Below are 17,605 nucleotides of genomic sequence, written 5' to 3' on the forward strand. Positions count from 1 at the left end.
ACGTAAAAGGTTCGTCTTAATCTGGCAGAACTCTTCAAATGTTCGAATCTCTCCGCAGTAGGTTCTTGCAAATTATGTTGGGCCTGGTCAACTCTTGGGTAAGGAGGAAGCCAATCTCTAAGGTTAGTAGGTAGGTAGGTAATATAGGTAGATGAGGGTTAATAACTGTCTCGATGTGGGTAGATTGAGGTAATTTCGACCTCGTAGCTAAGACGATGTAGAGTGGTTAGCTAGCAACAATTCTTGACAGATACCCTCATGAAATACAGTTCCTTTAGAACTAGCTCGTTTTATCAGACGAGGGTGACCCAAAAATTATCTTCTCTTGGAGCGAGGTGGTGAACTGAAATCCGAATGTGTGCAAAGTCTGGGTTACACCTAGGAGTTTACTTATCCGTCTACTAGATTACGCCGCTTACACCCTTCTTTTGTCCATTCTCTTGAGGGTTCAATCGTTTTCGTGATTTTTCCATTTTTATTTTATTTTTAAACGGGTTTCGAGGTAGGGAAACTGTCCTTTTCACCTAATTAATTGGGTGGTGACTAAATTTTGCCCACAATTTACTTGGCGCATTTTTCATAATCTCAAAAATGAAAAATTTGAAGAAGTTCAAATCAGTTCCTATAAAAAATAAATGAGAATTGCCAAACTGTTGGGCGGAGCGTGAGAATTTGGTCCAGACCAAACAGTACAGCCACACTTGTATGCTTTATCGACGAATATTAATTGCCATCATTAATTTCCTTCAAGGGTTCCTAATATGAGACCGATTGTGTTTTTTTACGACAAAAGCTAAATAGTAATTTTGTTATCTTTATTGATGAGAGTAAAATTCATGATTTATGCGTATTGCTAGCAGTATAAAAAAGCCGGAAACATTCGAGAGGGTTCTGAGTATGTTCCGACAGAACATGAAGATGTTGCGAATACTAGTGCTGTGCTGGGCATGCGCATTGCCTCTCCACACTTACCAAAGGTACATCTTTCCATTCTCAACAACCACCTACTTGCCGAAACTCGTACGACTTCATCTCATGGCCATGATTTCAATTTTAATTAAAACATTTTCTCTTAATATTAACCAATACATTTGTGGGTTAGTAAAACGACTAGTTTCATAATTTACCCACCACTTTCGCAAGTAAGTTTTCAAGTTATGATAGATTACAGGATAGTTACTAAACTCTTGTATCCTAAAAATAGCGTGTGTGTTAGCCAAGTAATGACCTAATGTGCAAGTGTGAAGGACGTTATCTGGCCTAAGACCAGAGAAACAAGAAAATCTTATGCTTAACTTGAATTATACTTAACTTTAATAAGTCGAAGACTGTTGACTTCAGAAATAGTCCTAGGTTTACCAACCATCTCTGAATGCAAGGTGTTAGAAGTAAACATTAACGCAAATACGTAGACATCCTCTGTGTTCTTATATTTTTCTTGATCTGAACTGCTCCTAGCGTTCGAAGCACCTGGAGCAAAACTAAAATACTGATTACTCCGATTAATCAATAATTTTTTTGATTTATTTGATTAGTATTATTTCAAGAATTTTACAGCCGTACTACATGGATCAAGTCAATCAGATGGATCTGCACATAAAATATGTGCGTTGGCAGCATATGTTTGTCCGTCCTGTATAGCTTGATTCCGAACGTCCCTGTCGATGTCTGTCAAGTAGTGAAACTTGCAATCTTGCACTCTTTTGTTATGCAATGTAAGTTTGTATCGTTTGTCTTTTTAACATTGTGTAGTGGTAATTTACTTCAGTTCATTTAAGACTTCTTTTTTTTTAAATGTTTTAAGGCGCGATAACATCTGAGGTTTATTATTATTATTTTTTTTATAAAGAAAATTCATGAGTTAAAACTTTGGGACATCTCAAACGAAATGAGGTAAAAACACGTAAAATGTCCGGTTTATAATAGTATCGGAACAACTACCTTTGGAAACAAGAACTTAATATTTGAAGATTTTTTTTGTGATTTAAGGCGCATAAACATCTGAGATTATTGGCGCCCAGAGTTTTTTCAGTGCACTGCCGGCCTCCGGTCAGAAAATCTAAGGGCCAGCAGCTGAGTTCTCCGCATGCGAATCCAATGCGCTAACCGCATAGCTAATTCCTTCCCTCCTAATGGTATTGTTAGACACGATTGTCCTGCACTACAGAGGGCGTTGTTTGAAGTCCTGCATGATTCTCTTGTACAAAATGTTGAATCCTAAGTGTAAGTGCTTAGGGGATAAGTGTCCTATGGGTCTCAGTGGGGTTTTGAGATATTATACACGCACACAATCTTCTCTAACTTAATGTAAGCCAAGTAGACTTGATTGTGGTAGACATATGCCAGCAGTGAGCGCACTTTTTTAAATTCATTCCCGAGTTTCTGTACAAATCACAATAGGTTCTTGACTTTCTTACTAAAAGAAACGTCAAGGCCGTATTTCGGACCCAGGGCATTCTTACGCAAGGTGATTGTAGATTGTGTTCAATCTTAACTAATTACTTTTCCAAGACATTTCTCAGTAGATTACTTTTATTTTTAAGAGATGATGATTAAATAAAGTAATCTTTTCTTTGTTTTTACCGTGCTTGACCGAGAAAGTTTTTGATCATTATTAACTTATAAACTTTCAACAGTTTTCATTAAACTTTTTGCATATTCTAGACAAAGTCGAGTGAGTGTTTTAATGCAGTTTTTAATTTGGTTTTTGGACCCGCAGGGAGTTGCAAAGAAGGACCGACTTGGAGCGCAAGATCGAGATGTTGTACGCGGCTCCATATCTAGTGTGCGCCCAATCTAAGTTCTGTGCCGGCTCTGAGATGGCCAGACTGTTCACGAGAGCGTCTCTCCAGGCCAAGACAGTTTGCAAGAAACTATTCATCAATCGCGCTATGTCCTGTCAAGTTGCAAGCAAGGAATTCATTAATGGTAAAGCAATTATTTTCTTTATTTGCTCTTTTCACGTTATTTTGGATGTAGGCTAAGTGACTTTTTTAACTCTTATACAGTAAAACTCTTTTCAACGGTCATGACCGAATAGCTGAAAAAGTAAACAACTTTTTAGTTTCCTGGCTAAAATACTGAAGAACTGATTTTGGAAAATTTGTAAATTTCCCATCTTGCTTCCTAAATAAAAGATTAGATAGATAGATAATAAATCTTTATTATAAATATGTGCAATAAATACAAACATGAAGTACCAATTTACAATACATTATAACCTTCGTAACAATAAATAAAAGATTAGATGCAGAACTAATTTAAGGTTTAAAATAAGGTTTAATCTATCTGTTCAATTTTACTTTTCTCTTAAAGCAATACTCTAAGACAAATACTTTAATAGGTATACATATAATTCATCACAAATAATTTACAATTCCTATCTTAGAAATAATAAATAAAAAACACAAAAATACGGAAAGAAAGCAATAAAACCTTGATAGTGAGAGACGTACGACGTACACAACTTTCTGCCTGAAAAATAACTGGGCAAAACTGATGGTTCAAATGACGGCGTGATAGTGTTCTTTCCTTTCTTTCCGAAGACTTCTGAAAGCAGGCTTCGCGCTGTGTTTTTGTTAAGCATTAATTTCCCACGAATTACTTAGCTATCGGCATACTTCTTGAAGTTTGATCCTCGTTTATTCGCAGAGCGAGTAACTCAAAATGATGTTTCTCACAACACGTACATTTGTGTGCTGAAAAATAGCAAAAAAAAAAAACAAAGCAAAAGCAATGTTTTGTTTTTCTAAAAAAAAGATTTTGGATAGGCTCAGTCTTGGAGTGTAATAAGAAACTACGTCACTGCACTGCTCTAAAGTACCCAGAACTGTTCTAGCAGTTGTTTATTATAGGAATTAAATGGGTTGCCGTAAATTCCCGAATTTGAATGCGTGTAGAGGAAATTTAGCACTCTACATTTAATTCTCTCTTGTATTATGGGGGTGGATTTTGTTACAGTGACCCGTGAAACTGGATTCCTTTATGCATTGATGTCCTCCAGCGTGGCGCATACAATATACAGAGCATGTCTGAATGGGGAGATAAGGTGTTGTACTTGCAGCTCGCCATATGTAGACCACCAAAGAGGACGCAATAAGACCCTGTTCTGGACTACATGTGCATGTGCAATTCGCACTATTATGAAGACAGTGATAAAGCAGCTGGGGCTAGTGGTCAGCGGCAAGCCCAGGACTCTGCCCGCCGTCTCCTTTGCATACAGGCACAACGCTATCGTTGGCCTAGAAGTAAGTTCATCGCTTATTTTCTATCTACTCCTCGTAAGAGTAAGTATTGTTATCGTGGAAAAGTTTTTAGAAAAAAAGGTTTCCGCCTGAAATACAAGATTAGTGTACAAAATTATACTTAAACCATGCGTTCACCAACACTGCTCCTTCCTCACCACCCTTCTCGCCTAGGTAAATATCTCTCCAATGAATTAGATTCTATCGATCAGCCAAAAAGCGTTTGAGTCGAGAAAGTAAAAAAGAAATTCTTGGCTAAAAAAAAGAGCATATTTTGCGCATATCTTGAAGCATCGTCTTATCAATCGCTGCACTAAAATAAGGATGTACGAAACCTTTGTAACATCAGTCCTCATGTACACATTGGAGACTGCTCGGTAGGTAGCATGCAAGCCATTTCGTTCCTGGTAGCCCATTATAGAATGGAATGTCGTGCCTACTGATTATCAGGAACGTCAACATGTGTTGTAAGGTTTGGACATACCTCAAGGTGTCCAACGTCCATGATATCTTTGGTTTCACATAGAGAATAGAAACATGTTTTTATCCCTCTTGTATTATTGATGCTCCTGTATATAATCATAGCCCGTATTCGTCTAAAATTTGCCACTAATTTTTTCGTGGTAGTTCAGGGGTGTCAAACAAGCGGCCCCCGAAGTAAGTTTTTGTGGCCCACTTTGTTCTGAAATAAATTGAAAATAGAAAAAAAATTGTTATAAAGAAAATAGCGCTTAGGGGAGTCGGGGCACTATCGTACTCACAATTCCCTCCCTCGTTAACCCTTTAGCTACACTAGTTGAAGACGAGTATACACGTGGCCCAGTGCCTTATTTGGAGGCCTGCAGGCTTGTATAAACACGCTGACTCAGTTCCGGTGACTCAGAAGCGATATTTCTGCCACTCTAAGTGGAATTCCAGAATGATTCGGTTTTAAAAGGCAAAAAGAAGTAGGAATTCCCAAAATGTACCCATATGTTCTGTCTTTGAATGCAGATATAGCAATACTTGTACGAGGAAATCGCTGGCGAGTTTCAGGCAAAAAGGAATAATTTTAGTTATAAAAATACAATAAATACAATTATATAGCGTTTTAATTATCCTATCCATATTCCTAAATCCTCACTTCAGAATATAAAGTTAACAAAATTTTTAAATATGATGCGGCGTGAATCTTGCCTGTAGCAAAATATTGGCCCGTGTTTTAATTGAGTTTGACACGCCTGTTCTAGAGGAACTCTAGTAGTTAGAGAGGTTCCCATTTTTGTCCACGTCCATTCTGTTTTACGTAACTACTTCCTGGCTTTTTGCCTGAGGCCGACTTTTAAGAAAACGGTTCATCGAGCTGGCAGCCTCTATTTCGCAAGACTGTCCACTAATTCATTGCCAACTATCTCGTAGTGTCTAGAAGGTATCTTACTGGTATACAATCTCTCAGCCTGTCCTAAGTAAGTTATTAACTTAGTGCTTAGTGTTTTCTATGAGTTCATTAGTTGGAACCTCATCAGAACATAGGCATTGAGACAGAATTGCTATTTGCAAATCTATATAGAAATTTCTTTGATAATATTAAAGCATACACCTTTTTTCTTCCTCATTGATAGCACTAATTTTGGCGTCCAAGCTTTTAGAGCCGTGGCTTAATGGGACATTGCCTACGGAGTGATGGGCATTTATACATAGCACCAGCATTATCTCTTAAACTATCGGCTAAACCGTCAGTGAAGACGAGGATCCACTGGTTTTTTGGGTACCAGGTTTTAGTCACTTTAATTGCTGTAGTTCTGAGGTGGTTGGAAAAAGTTCTGCCTTATTTGATTCAAAATTGTTGGAAGGAAGAAACTTCACTAAATGATGTAGGTCCATCACTTATGCCTTTTTTCGTAAAAATTCCTGTTAATACTTTTGCCTCCAAAGAACATTGAAATGAAGGGTTTCTGGGACGCCATTTTTTCTCAAAATGAGTTATAAGTAATCTACATAATAATGAAGGTAAATATACAAATTCCAAGTTTGATGAGTTTTAAGGTGGAACTTCGAAAATTTTGTTCACACAAATTTTTAATTATGACCAATTATATAAATAAATCAATTTTCAACCCCTTAAAACATAAATATTACGACTTCCAGGATTCATTAGGATTGGATTTGAACATTAATTGATTTCGATTAATTTGGCTTATCAAGTATTGCTGCATTTTGCAGACGTTGAACGCTGCTGCATTGAACAGCTGTCGATGTTCGAATGGCTCGTATATCTGCATGAAGAAGAGTTGTTGGGTCATCGTGCCAGACTACTTCAAGGTGGCTTCTGACCTCAAGAAGAAATACTTCAACGCCATTTTTGTCGATTTAGGAAATATGTAAGCGTTTAGAAATTTTTTGACTCGATGTCAGATTTTAAGAGAGAAAGTTTCACCTGTTTATTCTCACTTATTTATTTGGTTAAAACATTTGAAAATTCGCTCTTTAAAACTCTGAATTTTAGAATTTCATTAAATATTAATTAATATAATAGAGATAAACGTACCACTAAAGACATTTTAAAGGAAAGCGGAAACAACCTCCCTCCTCTAAAAGTGACCTTTCAATTAATTTCAAAAAAGATTTTACATCTACTTGTAACATTCCATATGTTTCTTAAGTTTAAAGAAACTAGTTAAGGCAATAACTGAAAAAACTAAAGATTTTTTTAAGACTTCTGAAAATGGCCACTTCCAGTTTAAATAAGTAACAGTGGGGTCCCGCTGTCGAATCAAGAATTATATGATGCATTTTAAATATGTATAGACAAAAATTAATAAATGAAATTACCCAAATATAATACAAAGTTTGAGCTTCTTACAACTTTTCGTTTTGAAAAAGTTTTCTCTAACACTTTTTCTCACTGACAAGAGTTGAGAATGCTTCCAAAGTCTGATCAAACCGCCTTTTGCCAACTGCAGAGAAACTCTATAAAAATTAATGATTAATCAGATCATGTATTTCCTACATGAACGCAATTTCTTTAGAAATCAACAGTTCGCGGTCCGGCACCATCAACGCTCTTTCAGAAGTTAAAAGGTTTGTAAACAGAAAGAAGCCTGCGCATTAGATCAAGAGTCTTTTTAACCACTTTTAGTTTACAACGCGTGGGAGTTAGTAAGTTATTATAATAAATTATTCGAGTCAATAAGAATGTAAGGGCATTTTGGACGCGGCCTGCTGCCGGCTATTCTCAACCAGTTTAGAATCTTTGATGGTTCCAGAATCTGTGCATGTTATCAAATGACTGCTTTTCTTCCAGAAATGCAATGCTGAGGATGGAAAACTAGTCATTAGAGAAATTGCGAGAGGCTGTTTGCAAGAATCTTCCTGAGCCCTGGCTGTTGCAAAATTCAGTTCTATTCTCTTTTGAAAATACAGAAGTGATGGCCTACGCAGACAATTCCTTGCTTACGATTGCTAGCAGAAATATTGCTGAGTAGAGTCAAGACTAATGAAATAGCAGTTATTACAGCTGGGCTATAATTAATAATATAAATTTTAGTAGGGCAAAAGCTTCCTATTTCCTTTAGGACTGGATGTCATTTATTAAGGATCATTTCTTCAGTGTTTAATTTATGAAGTTTTTATTCGGAGGAGACTGAAAGAGACTGAACTCCGTCAGCGTCTATTTATACATATGATCAGAGGGTAACAGATTTAGGATTAGTAAACCAACATTACTATTCATTAATTTTATTATTTGTTTTAATTTCTTTTAAAATAAATAATTTTTGTTTAAAAAAAAATGTTTACAAGAACGGAATTTAATAATTATTTAATTTTGGGGCGGGGAAGCGCACTTCTATTGCTCTCCTTATTGGTGCCGGATGAATCTCCACTCATCCTATAGCACTACTTCCAATTAAGATATCTGAGGTCTTAAAATCTGGGAAGATTCTAGGAACGACATATTTTCTTACAGGACCTGTTATTAATCCAGACTTTCAATTTGTCTTTAATCAAGGCGTCGTAGTCCGTTAGAAACGTATTTTGAACTCTACTATCTGTGTACATAATCTGCAAGTGCTACTACGAGCTAGAGCCTAACTTTTTTAAGTTCTCTCTGAGTTGAAAATGACACGAACATTTTATATGAGGCGGCACCTCATATAAAACTCCCTGTGGTACCTTTCAAAAATACTCACATGACAGCATAGCGAAGAATGGCATTCATTTTTCAGATGGGTCCAGAAAATACTTGTGGGCTAAGCGCATTTTTTTTTTTTTTTTGGTAGCCCTATTTCAAACAAACAAATATGTTAAGTCTAGCATTTTGGTATAAAACTTCTTTTTTTCAGAGAACATCTATTTTAGGTGGTTTTAAGAGAGCTATTATAGCATCAATCTTGCATCAGCAGTATTACTTTATTCCAGTTAAGCTGAAGAATTTTGAAACCAACAAAACATTTTTGTAGAAATTAGAAGTTTAAAGAAAATTTAACTATGCAAATAATTTCAGGAATACAATGATATCCCACAAACTGCCCAAAACTACATTGATCTACTTGCAAGAATCAAGCGAACACCACTGTAAGACTATTTCCGGCCTGTTGTGTCACAATGAAAGAATCTGCAAACGTATATGCTGTCATGGGTCATTTATTGTTCAACATCAACGGGGCAGGCACTTTTGCAACTGCAAATGGATTTCGCCGCACTTGCAGTGTGAAACTTGCGATGGTGCAGCAACAATATTTTACTGCCTTTGAAAATATATCATATTGTGTAAGCAAAAGTGTAGGTTTTTTTTTTTATTTTTGCACTTTCTATTATCTCATGCTGTCTCATAAATACACTTATCAAGTATAGTCAGGGCTGACTCTGGTTGTACATTGACATGTATATGTTACGTATAAAAAAGTCGGTTTTTCAAGAGGAAAATTTGTCATTTTTTCTCGCTTTAGTCTAAATTGAACTCTGAACTTAGTTTTAAAACTTAGCTGTGAAAGATGGCTGATCAATGATGGTTTCAAACATGCATGAGGTGAAACACTTGCTTGGAAAAAAAAAGGTAGGTTTAGGTAGACCTTCTGTATAAAATTTTCAGCCCGAGATTTGAAGTCTGCAACAAGCAAATGTACCTTCAACAAACATCTGACCTAAGCACTGTCCTAATCTACTAGTTATAAACCCCAGCACCTTCACTACATAATTGTGGGGAAAAACTTTCTATGGATAGGTTTTCAATAATTTCACACTGGCAATTTCACACTACAAAATTCACGCTTCATAACCACTACATTAAAAACCGAAACAAGTGGAGTGCAGGTTAGAAACTCGCTGAAATCTACCTGAAAACCAAAAAAAAATCGTTTTTATCAATTAAATTGCTTTGAGTGGTGAAAAGTGGATCTTCTGCCGTAGACTAGATTACAGTGACCAGCAGTAAAAAAAATTCTTCCTATTTGAACTAAAAAATGGTCATTTTTTCCAAATGATCTTTTTTTAAGGTGCTGAGGATTTTTCAAGAGTTACGAGGGAGTTATCCATTACGAATTTATGGTAAATCGTAGTGTCACCTTTAGTTTTAACAGCTGAAACATGTGTATGCAGCTTTGGCTCTGAAACACCTGCTTAATTGCCTCATAAGTGCATGACGTAGCACATCGAAAATATGACCTAAAAAATGCAGAACTCACTCAACCTGATCACATTTTCATTTGTCCCAATCAATGGTTCCCTTCGGCGAATTAACAAATTTAAGGGCGGTCACAACTGGAGCATAAAAAAAAAAAATCTATTCAAGAATATAAGTAAGTTAGAACCTTAGGGGACAAAATCTGATTTCTACCTTTCCGAGGAGCAAGCTGTTTTGTCTAAGGACTTCTCCCACATCCGAAATTGTGTTTCCTTGCCCTTAAACTTGATAATAATAAAACAAGAAATAAAGCGCTGAAAGAGGGGCAGTGCTGGAAGAACAGAAAACTGTTGGAAAGACGAGCGGCCTAATTTAAACATGTATAATGCGACATCCAGCTAACTGAACGCTGGATGAAATATTGGTGGGGACTAACTGTGCGAAATGGCACTAATCTAACTGCAGGAACTGTATGTGCTGAAAACACTGGAAAACTTTCCTGTCTTAGAGGCCTCCCACAATCATTTTCCCATGAACTCTGGAGACCGTTAATTGTCCCTGAGGAAAAAGAAAAAAACTCATTTGCTAGTTAGACTGTAGGCAGATAGAATGTAAACTGCTAAACTGTAGACGAGCCACAATAGTCCAAAGAGGTCGCAGTGGCGGAGCCCTTGGGCCGCCCAACTAGAATCTTAGACTGTAGATGGATGATCCTTTTTATGTTTTTAAAGTGTACGAATCTTAATTGGTGAGGTTGCTGTAGAATGAGTGGTCTCATCTGGTACTAGTAGGGATCACAATGAACAATGTTGGTCGCAGTGTACTGTACCCAACCAAACAGAAAAAAAAACCTTCAGAAAATTAAGTGAGCATTTCACTAGATAGAATTTAACACAAGAGGTAAAAAGCGGTTATATAAGATTACGAAACCATTCTTTTATTCGCATTAAAGATTGTGGGCCAGCCGTGGTCTGAGTTATTTAGAATTAAATTGCAAAAAGATAGTATGCAATTCAGCCATCATCTTCTTCTATGTAGTCCGGCGGAAGATCAGCTTCTACCTCCAGTATGGGCGAGACTGGCTCTTCTTTGATGTACACAACTATGGGCTTCATGTACTTGGGGTAAGGAAAAGGCAGTGGCGGCACTTGTTGCGAGGGGTAGATGCGAGGACGCGGCGGCATCTGCTGGACACACTGTTGCCTCTTCTGCAACAGTTGCTGGTATGCCTTACCACCTGCAACTCATCAATATAATACTGTAATAAACGACTTTTTCTTACTTCTAAGTTCTAGAAAAAAAATTGTTTTCCTTAATTTTCCTAAGAGGAAGGAAGAATCGCAACCTGTTAAATTATAGAAATTACGATACCGTAACAATAAGCCTCTACATGATATTCCGCGTAAGTAATACCACCGCATCTGTGATCAAGGTTTTGGTTCAAAATATGGTAAGTTAACTCTTGAACTGCTTTTTACTGTTTTAGGGTAGTTCCTAGCTCATAATGCTCACCAAAGTTAAACTCTCAATAAGAATTTCAATGAAGCTGCAAGAATGTTTATACGAAGGCTTTTTATAAATCTCTTTTTGATACTTTTTGCTTTCTCTTGTATCTTAAAAGAAGTACGCTGCATTCGTGCAGATTATGGATAGAGTTTTCACTCGATTTACTCGTTTAAAGGACTTCATTCCAGGGCACTTTTTGGAAGTGCTTTTCCTTAAAGTGCCATAATAGTGTGGAGCCATTTTTAAAAAAATGAGAAGTCTATTTAGCAAAGTAGAATTCCGGCTTAGCGATTTTGAAAAACTTTTTCAGACTCTGGGGATCTTAATACGGAAATTTCTGGTGAAAGCTACAAATAAGACATGATCACAATACTTTCTTTACTATCTCTTACCCCCTGTAAGAGGGAATATAGAATGTGCGAGTTTTTAATATTACGTTTTCACGAGAAATGTAGTTCTGATGTTTTAACATGCCTTTAGGCATACAGACCTAATATACACATTCTATAAATTTTATAAGAAGTCATGTGAGTAACAACATGACAGGCCTTCTGGCTCGGGGGGTAGCTTCAAACTTTTCGTCGGTCCGGAACCCTTCTGGCGCGTAACTAAGATTGTGACGAAACCAGTCTTTCTGTTTTAAGTTCGTACCTAATCAAAGGCCGGTAGGTGTGATAAATTTGGCAAACAGTGAAAGAATCGGATTCAGAATTCGAAGACCATGCTGAAGTTAACGGCCGCGTGGCTCTAACAGTAGTTCTGCTGACTGAGTAACATGCTTAGAAGGCTTTGTATAATCGATAGTAGTAGACACTGCAAATTTTCTTTGGCTGAGTAAGAAACCGTGACATTCCACATCCTCAGCCATTGCGAAGTCACAGCGACAGAGAAGTTCATTAACTTAGTCGTAGGAATCATCAGGACGTTGAGTAGAAAGGAGCGCCATCAGGCATCTTTTAGGCCAACTTGCAAACAATAGGATTGCGAAAGTGCTCTAAGCCATCAGTTACCGTTGAGGGAGCGTTATAATAATTATTAAAGGCACATTGACGGTCTACAGCTGCATCCACATCATTCTTTAATAGTCTGTTTTTAATAAGGAAAACTAAACGATGTGAAGGGAAACTGGGAATTATTACGATAGTTCCAGCAATTAAAAGTCGTCTGAGTGTTCACATAAGCACATCAGCTCTGGGACTTATTTCTTACAAACTCACCTGCAGGTCTAACATAGGTTCTGCCACCACGTGTGAAGTACATATTGCTTCCATGCTGCCCAGTCCGTACAAAATGTTTACGATACACAGGTCCGTAAAGATTCAATAATCTTGGTGGCTCAGGCAATTTCTGTAACAAGCAAACATTAGATGATAAGCAAAAGGTGCAGCAATGTTGGTCTGTTTTCACAGACAGTAAAAGGCTAGTGTTTTACCATTTCGGTTATTTAATCGGCATGGTTGTGTTTTTTAGGATCGCTCCATTTAAAATACTCACTCCCTGCACTAGCTTTCATATTTCTGGATTAGGACGAAAACAGCTGCAAGTCAAGAAGAAATATATTCTTTCAGGATTTCAAAATAGAATTTGACACGTAACAAAGTACGCAAGAAACTACCCTTATTTGTATTGTTTTTACCGTAAGCAATGGTTCGCTGACAAATTTGGATTAGCACTTTATTTGGTTGCTAAACATATTGCCGCTGAGAAGGGCACCTGACGGTACTCTTTAAACAAAGCATTACGGTAGTTCCGATTTCGATGGGATGATTTGTAGCATTGTGACTGTCTCATTAAGGCAATCAATACACTTAATAAGTTCACTTGTACCTCTTAAAGCTCAGGGACTATTTCTAGCTACAGCCAAACTTTGGCAACCACAGTACATTACGGTGCACCCTAGCTGGATATCTCTCTATTTTCGAGTAATTTGAAGCAATCAGGAAATATCAATATGAAATTACGGAAGAAATATGATTCACTAACAACGATAAATATTTTGTGCTGGTTTTACTACTTTCGGAGCCATAATAACAACAATATATCTTCGTTAGTTTAATGTAGTAAAAAGTGATCTTAATTCAATCCAAAAGAAAAAAAAACACTATTTTTATTACCTTATTCATTTTTTAATAAATGTTTTAATAATTAATTGTTTTAATGGAGGATCACGCACCACTAGCCTAGACTTTTTATATCTTGTCCCATAATGAACATGACTAACTAACCGTATCTTTAGACACTACTAGTTGTACAACAATTTTATCAGTACTTGGGTTTCGACTACTTTTCGTAAGGCCTCACAGATAACACTCGATGGCCGCCCTGAATTTTCCCTCTCTCTCCTTCAAAGGGTATATCACTATTAAATTTTGGAAGCCAACGCTGGGCTGGATGATCAAGGTACATCTTCCCTATGCTATAACACGTGAAGTATATTATACTTAAGTACGTAATTTACATTTAATATAAGTGTAAAACCCTTCGAATTGGACAAATTGTTTGAAGATACATAATATATGTACAGACTCTACATAGTTACATGATTATATCTGATTGGTAAACACCATTCCCATAAGTTTTATGCCTAGGAACTCGTTAATATAATATTTGTTAACTATTTGTTATTAATTAGATTCCTTTTCTAATTTATTAAAACAATAATTATTTTTTAATTTTATTTATATTTCTTTAAATTGATCTAATAACGTGAATATAGAAATTACCTTTTTCCAAGGTTTGTAGAAGCAGGACAGAATACTGTTTCGCTTAGGAGGCAGAGAAACTCCTCCAAGCGGCTTTATATACGGTAGCGGCACGCTATTGGTTGGTCTGGCCACTTCCAGCATCAACTAAAACAACGCAAATTACAAAATAAATCAGCAATTCACTCTACCAGACGCAATAAATTAATATTACAAATACTGTAACAGATTTTCGATCAACGTTGATTCTAGCGGTATTAGCGATGTTTCCGAACCAGCTCTGATGTTAACAAAAAAAAAATATTTATTTTTAACATCTACCACGAAGTTTCGCAGCAATGCTATCGGTCCCAACGTTCTTATACTTGTGGAATGTGCCTTGAAGTCGTCTTTTATACGAGCCATAAACCTAATGCAATTCGCACAGGATCTTGGCAACCTTTACGTTTGGAGGAAGAAGTCCGTTGGGACGTAAAAAATTTAGCTAGTCTAGAAATGAGTCTGTTATTGGACGCGTGCGTCATTGAGCTTCCATTTCTTTACGCACCAAAATCTGGAAACTAGATTCTATCGGTTGGCCAAAAAGCCTACGCCACTGCGATATTCTATTGTGGCACACACTAACATAGTTCTCCCAGCCCTAAATGTTCGATTAAAGTTATGAATCTGAAGAGCAGCTCCTGGGCTTAGTAGAAACGCGAAAGGCTTTCTTCTCCGAAAAACAGAAACTCTTAGCCCTTCCAGCCCAGTGCAGTGCTGTTTCCTGTTCTTCTTGACAAAACCTTCAGGCTATCGGTTTCCAGGAGAATCCAAATGACTAGGGATCGTCGCCCAGCCTCGCTTGAGTAATACCAAAATAATTTAGGCTAGAAGCAAATAATTAACTTTTTTCATCGTTTTTCTGAGACATACTGAACATTCATCTTTGATGGCTGCATTTAAGACGCATTGAACAATGCTACCCCATGAAACATTATTAAAAATTATTCCGAAATAAGTGTTCCGCGACTTTGTCGCTAAGTGTGTACAAGCCTTTAGAACGCATCCGCATTCTGTATATTTCGTAAAATTTCAATGAAAAAACTTATGAAAGGCAGCCATGTAACAAAATACCACTGGGATGGAACTGGGTTAATTTAACCTAGAGCTTGTATCAATCTGTTCCCTTAAGTTCATGGCGAAAGCGAGATGAAAATATTTAAGAAGAATTTAAACAAATAGACCGAAAAAGCTTAAGTAAAAAAAATATGATCTTACGATCATAAGGCTTACGCTCGAAGAAAACAAAAAATTTCCATCTAACGCCACAATCCAAAGGCAGCTTGGAAGAAAGAACTCATCATTACTTTGAGGGAAGTAAACTGAAGTGCTTCGAACATTTCTGCAGACGGTGCCACCTGGAAAGAGTTGGAACTAAGGGGTAGCCGTAAGCATCCAAGAGTTATGATAAGTCACCTGTATCATAACTCTTGGATGTTTTCGGCTGCCCCTTATTTCCAATTCTTTTCAGATGAGTGACTTGGGGCCACCCTTGTCATAGACTCTCGCAAATCGAAGCACTTGCCCGATGGCAGCCAAAAATAGATAATTTAGGCAATCCTCAACGCTCTAGTAAAAATGGGATATTAAGTCAGATCAGCTTACAAAAGTTTAACAAAAAACGTTTAAAACAAAGAAAATGCTTACATCTCTGGGCGGTGGAGTTGTAAATTTACTCTCTAATTGCATCATTACGGCTAGTTTCAAGTCATCATGATCTATACTTCGTTTTTGTGCATGCTCAGAACATACACGGGCATCTTCTAATACCGATAGAACATATCCTACAATAGAGCAGAAAAAACAAATTGACAAAATAATTCAAATACAAGTTTTGAAAATATCTGAAGCGAAGACTTCCTTCACAAGGATCCTGTCAGTTTTCTTAAATTTATAATTTTTACTTAATGTTAGCTTCTGTACGATCTACTGTAAAAACACTGTTTTTTTTTTGTTTTTTTTTAAACAGCGTTAAGTCGCAGCTTCAACAGTAGGTTCTTGTCTATTCGGATAGTCAGGCTTCACTGAAGGTACTAATAAATTCTTGTATCTTCACTCTGAAGTTGGTGCTAAAATGTTCCATGAGTTTGAAGTTTCTTCCGGCAAGGATGTGCTTCTGGTCTGTGCATACCTCGCCTTTATTAGCACCGAACCTCTCTTTGGGTCTTTGAATATATGTCTATTTAGCTTCCATAACTTGGAGGGTTGTCAGTAATCTAAAATGCAGCTTAGGAGATACGGCAAATAGTAAGGAGACTTTTAGGCTGTCACAATCCTCTCTTTGACTATTGGTTGTACACCTTATTAAGCATGAGCATTGTGGTATAAGGAGCCATCTACGCACAGTAGGGCTCATACCAGACCCCTTTTGTACAAAATATGGTAAGGCCTGCTGAGCTGAATTATACTCTGATTTTGTCCGTCGTAACTCAGATGTTTTGTAACCTGACTAGTTTCAGATTTTAATCCATCCTTAGAGGCAATTCAGTTTGGAGCAAAGAATTAGACTTTAACTATGAAGTATACTGTGTATCGGGAACATAGTTGAAGTCAAATTCTCTATATCACAGGGCCGACTAGACTAGACTAAGCTAAACTCTAATAAACCTCTGATACAAAACACATGCAGCTATCGGCGCTTTTGTAGAGTTCGGGTGCTAGGGCAGAAAAGACATATTCATTTCACGATGAGTTGTTTGAAATTGAGAGATTAAATGAAAAAAAAATTGTCCCACCATTTTAGTAATTAAGGAACTAGGATATCCTTCCTTAAAATTATTGTTAGTCGAACTTAGTGTCTCACACAGGGCCGACTAGACTAGACTAAGCTACGCGTTTGAACTTCCTGCAGTTTTTCGCATTTGAATTGTGTTGATCCAACACATAAACGAAACAATTTTTTTCATTCTCAAGGAACCCCAAAACATTATTTCCGTGGAAATCTATACGATTGTCTCACTTCTTCTTAAAAGGAGTCTAAGAAAGTAAACAACTTAAATATCAAGTAATTAATAAAATAGTCTTACTCTGTCCAAACTCTAAGATCTGAGATACAACGTCAGGTTCGTAATTCCTGATGCCAAAATCTTTTAACAATTCAATAATAACGAGCGCGTCTTGCGGGTACACTTTAGCTGGGCCCGGCATGTTGCACCTAATTTCAACTTATGCACAAAAAATTGTAATTTACAAATTGTAAGCTTAATAATTTTTTAAAGAGCTTCATTTCCACAGTATCTAAAATAGTAGAAAATGTAATCAAAATGACTAAGAATTGTATGCTGACCCTTCCTTCACATTTTGTTAATAATAACAAGCAAGCCAACTGTTACTGTAACCTACCGTGTTGATGTGTTGAAACTATAAACATTTTAAAAGAGTTACCACATGTAACATTTTTATACAAACATGCAATTTAATTATTATAAAAATCAGATTAAATTAAAAAAAATATATGAATTATAAATCTTATATTATAAATTCAATAAAGTGAAAAAAAAAAAACAAATTGG

General features: G+C 36.7%; 2 protein-coding genes across 5 annotated transcripts; one reads left to right on the plus strand and one right to left on the minus strand.

Annotated features, from left to right (window-relative positions):
* The first annotated feature begins 828 nt into the window (after nt 1-828).
* Nucleotides 829-10,033, plus strand: LOC141461617 (protein Wnt-11-like). 4 transcript variants are annotated; one of them, XM_074142781.1, is made up of 5 exons: nt 829-977; nt 2,720-2,928; nt 3,961-4,247; nt 6,447-6,604; nt 8,728-10,033. In XM_074142781.1, exons 1-5 carry the CDS (start codon nt 844-846, stop codon nt 8,975-8,977), a joined length of 1,038 nt encoding a protein of 345 aa, XP_073998882.1. In that variant the 5' UTR covers nt 829-843; the 3' UTR covers nt 8,978-10,033. The 4 variants fall into 4 exon arrangements, with proteins under 4 accessions (XP_073998882.1, XP_073998885.1, XP_073998884.1 ...); XM_074142784.1 differs by lacking the exon at nt 829-977 and adding an exon at nt 1,004-1,142; XM_074142783.1 differs by lacking the exon at nt 829-977 and adding an exon at nt 1,404-1,715.
* Nucleotides 10,034-10,757: 724 nt separating this feature from the next.
* LOC141461620 (uncharacterized) lies at nt 10,758-17,458 on the minus strand. The gene is made up of 5 exons (XM_074142788.1): nt 17,120-17,458; nt 15,741-15,877; nt 14,076-14,201; nt 12,570-12,699; nt 10,758-11,083 (listed from the first exon to the last, which is right to left on the minus strand). The coding sequence occupies exons 1-5, from the start codon at nt 17,238-17,240 to the stop codon at nt 10,860-10,862; spliced, it is 738 nt and encodes a 245-aa protein (XP_073998889.1). The 5' UTR covers nt 17,241-17,458; the 3' UTR covers nt 10,758-10,859.
* Nucleotides 17,459-17,605: the final 147 nt, after the last annotated feature.

Source organism: Rhodnius prolixus, unplaced genomic scaffold (genome assembly GCF_049639745.1).
Source record: "Rhodnius prolixus isolate KJV_2025 unplaced genomic scaffold, Rpr scaffold_12, whole genome shotgun sequence".
NCBI lineage: Eukaryota > Metazoa > Arthropoda > Insecta > Hemiptera > Reduviidae > Rhodnius > Rhodnius prolixus.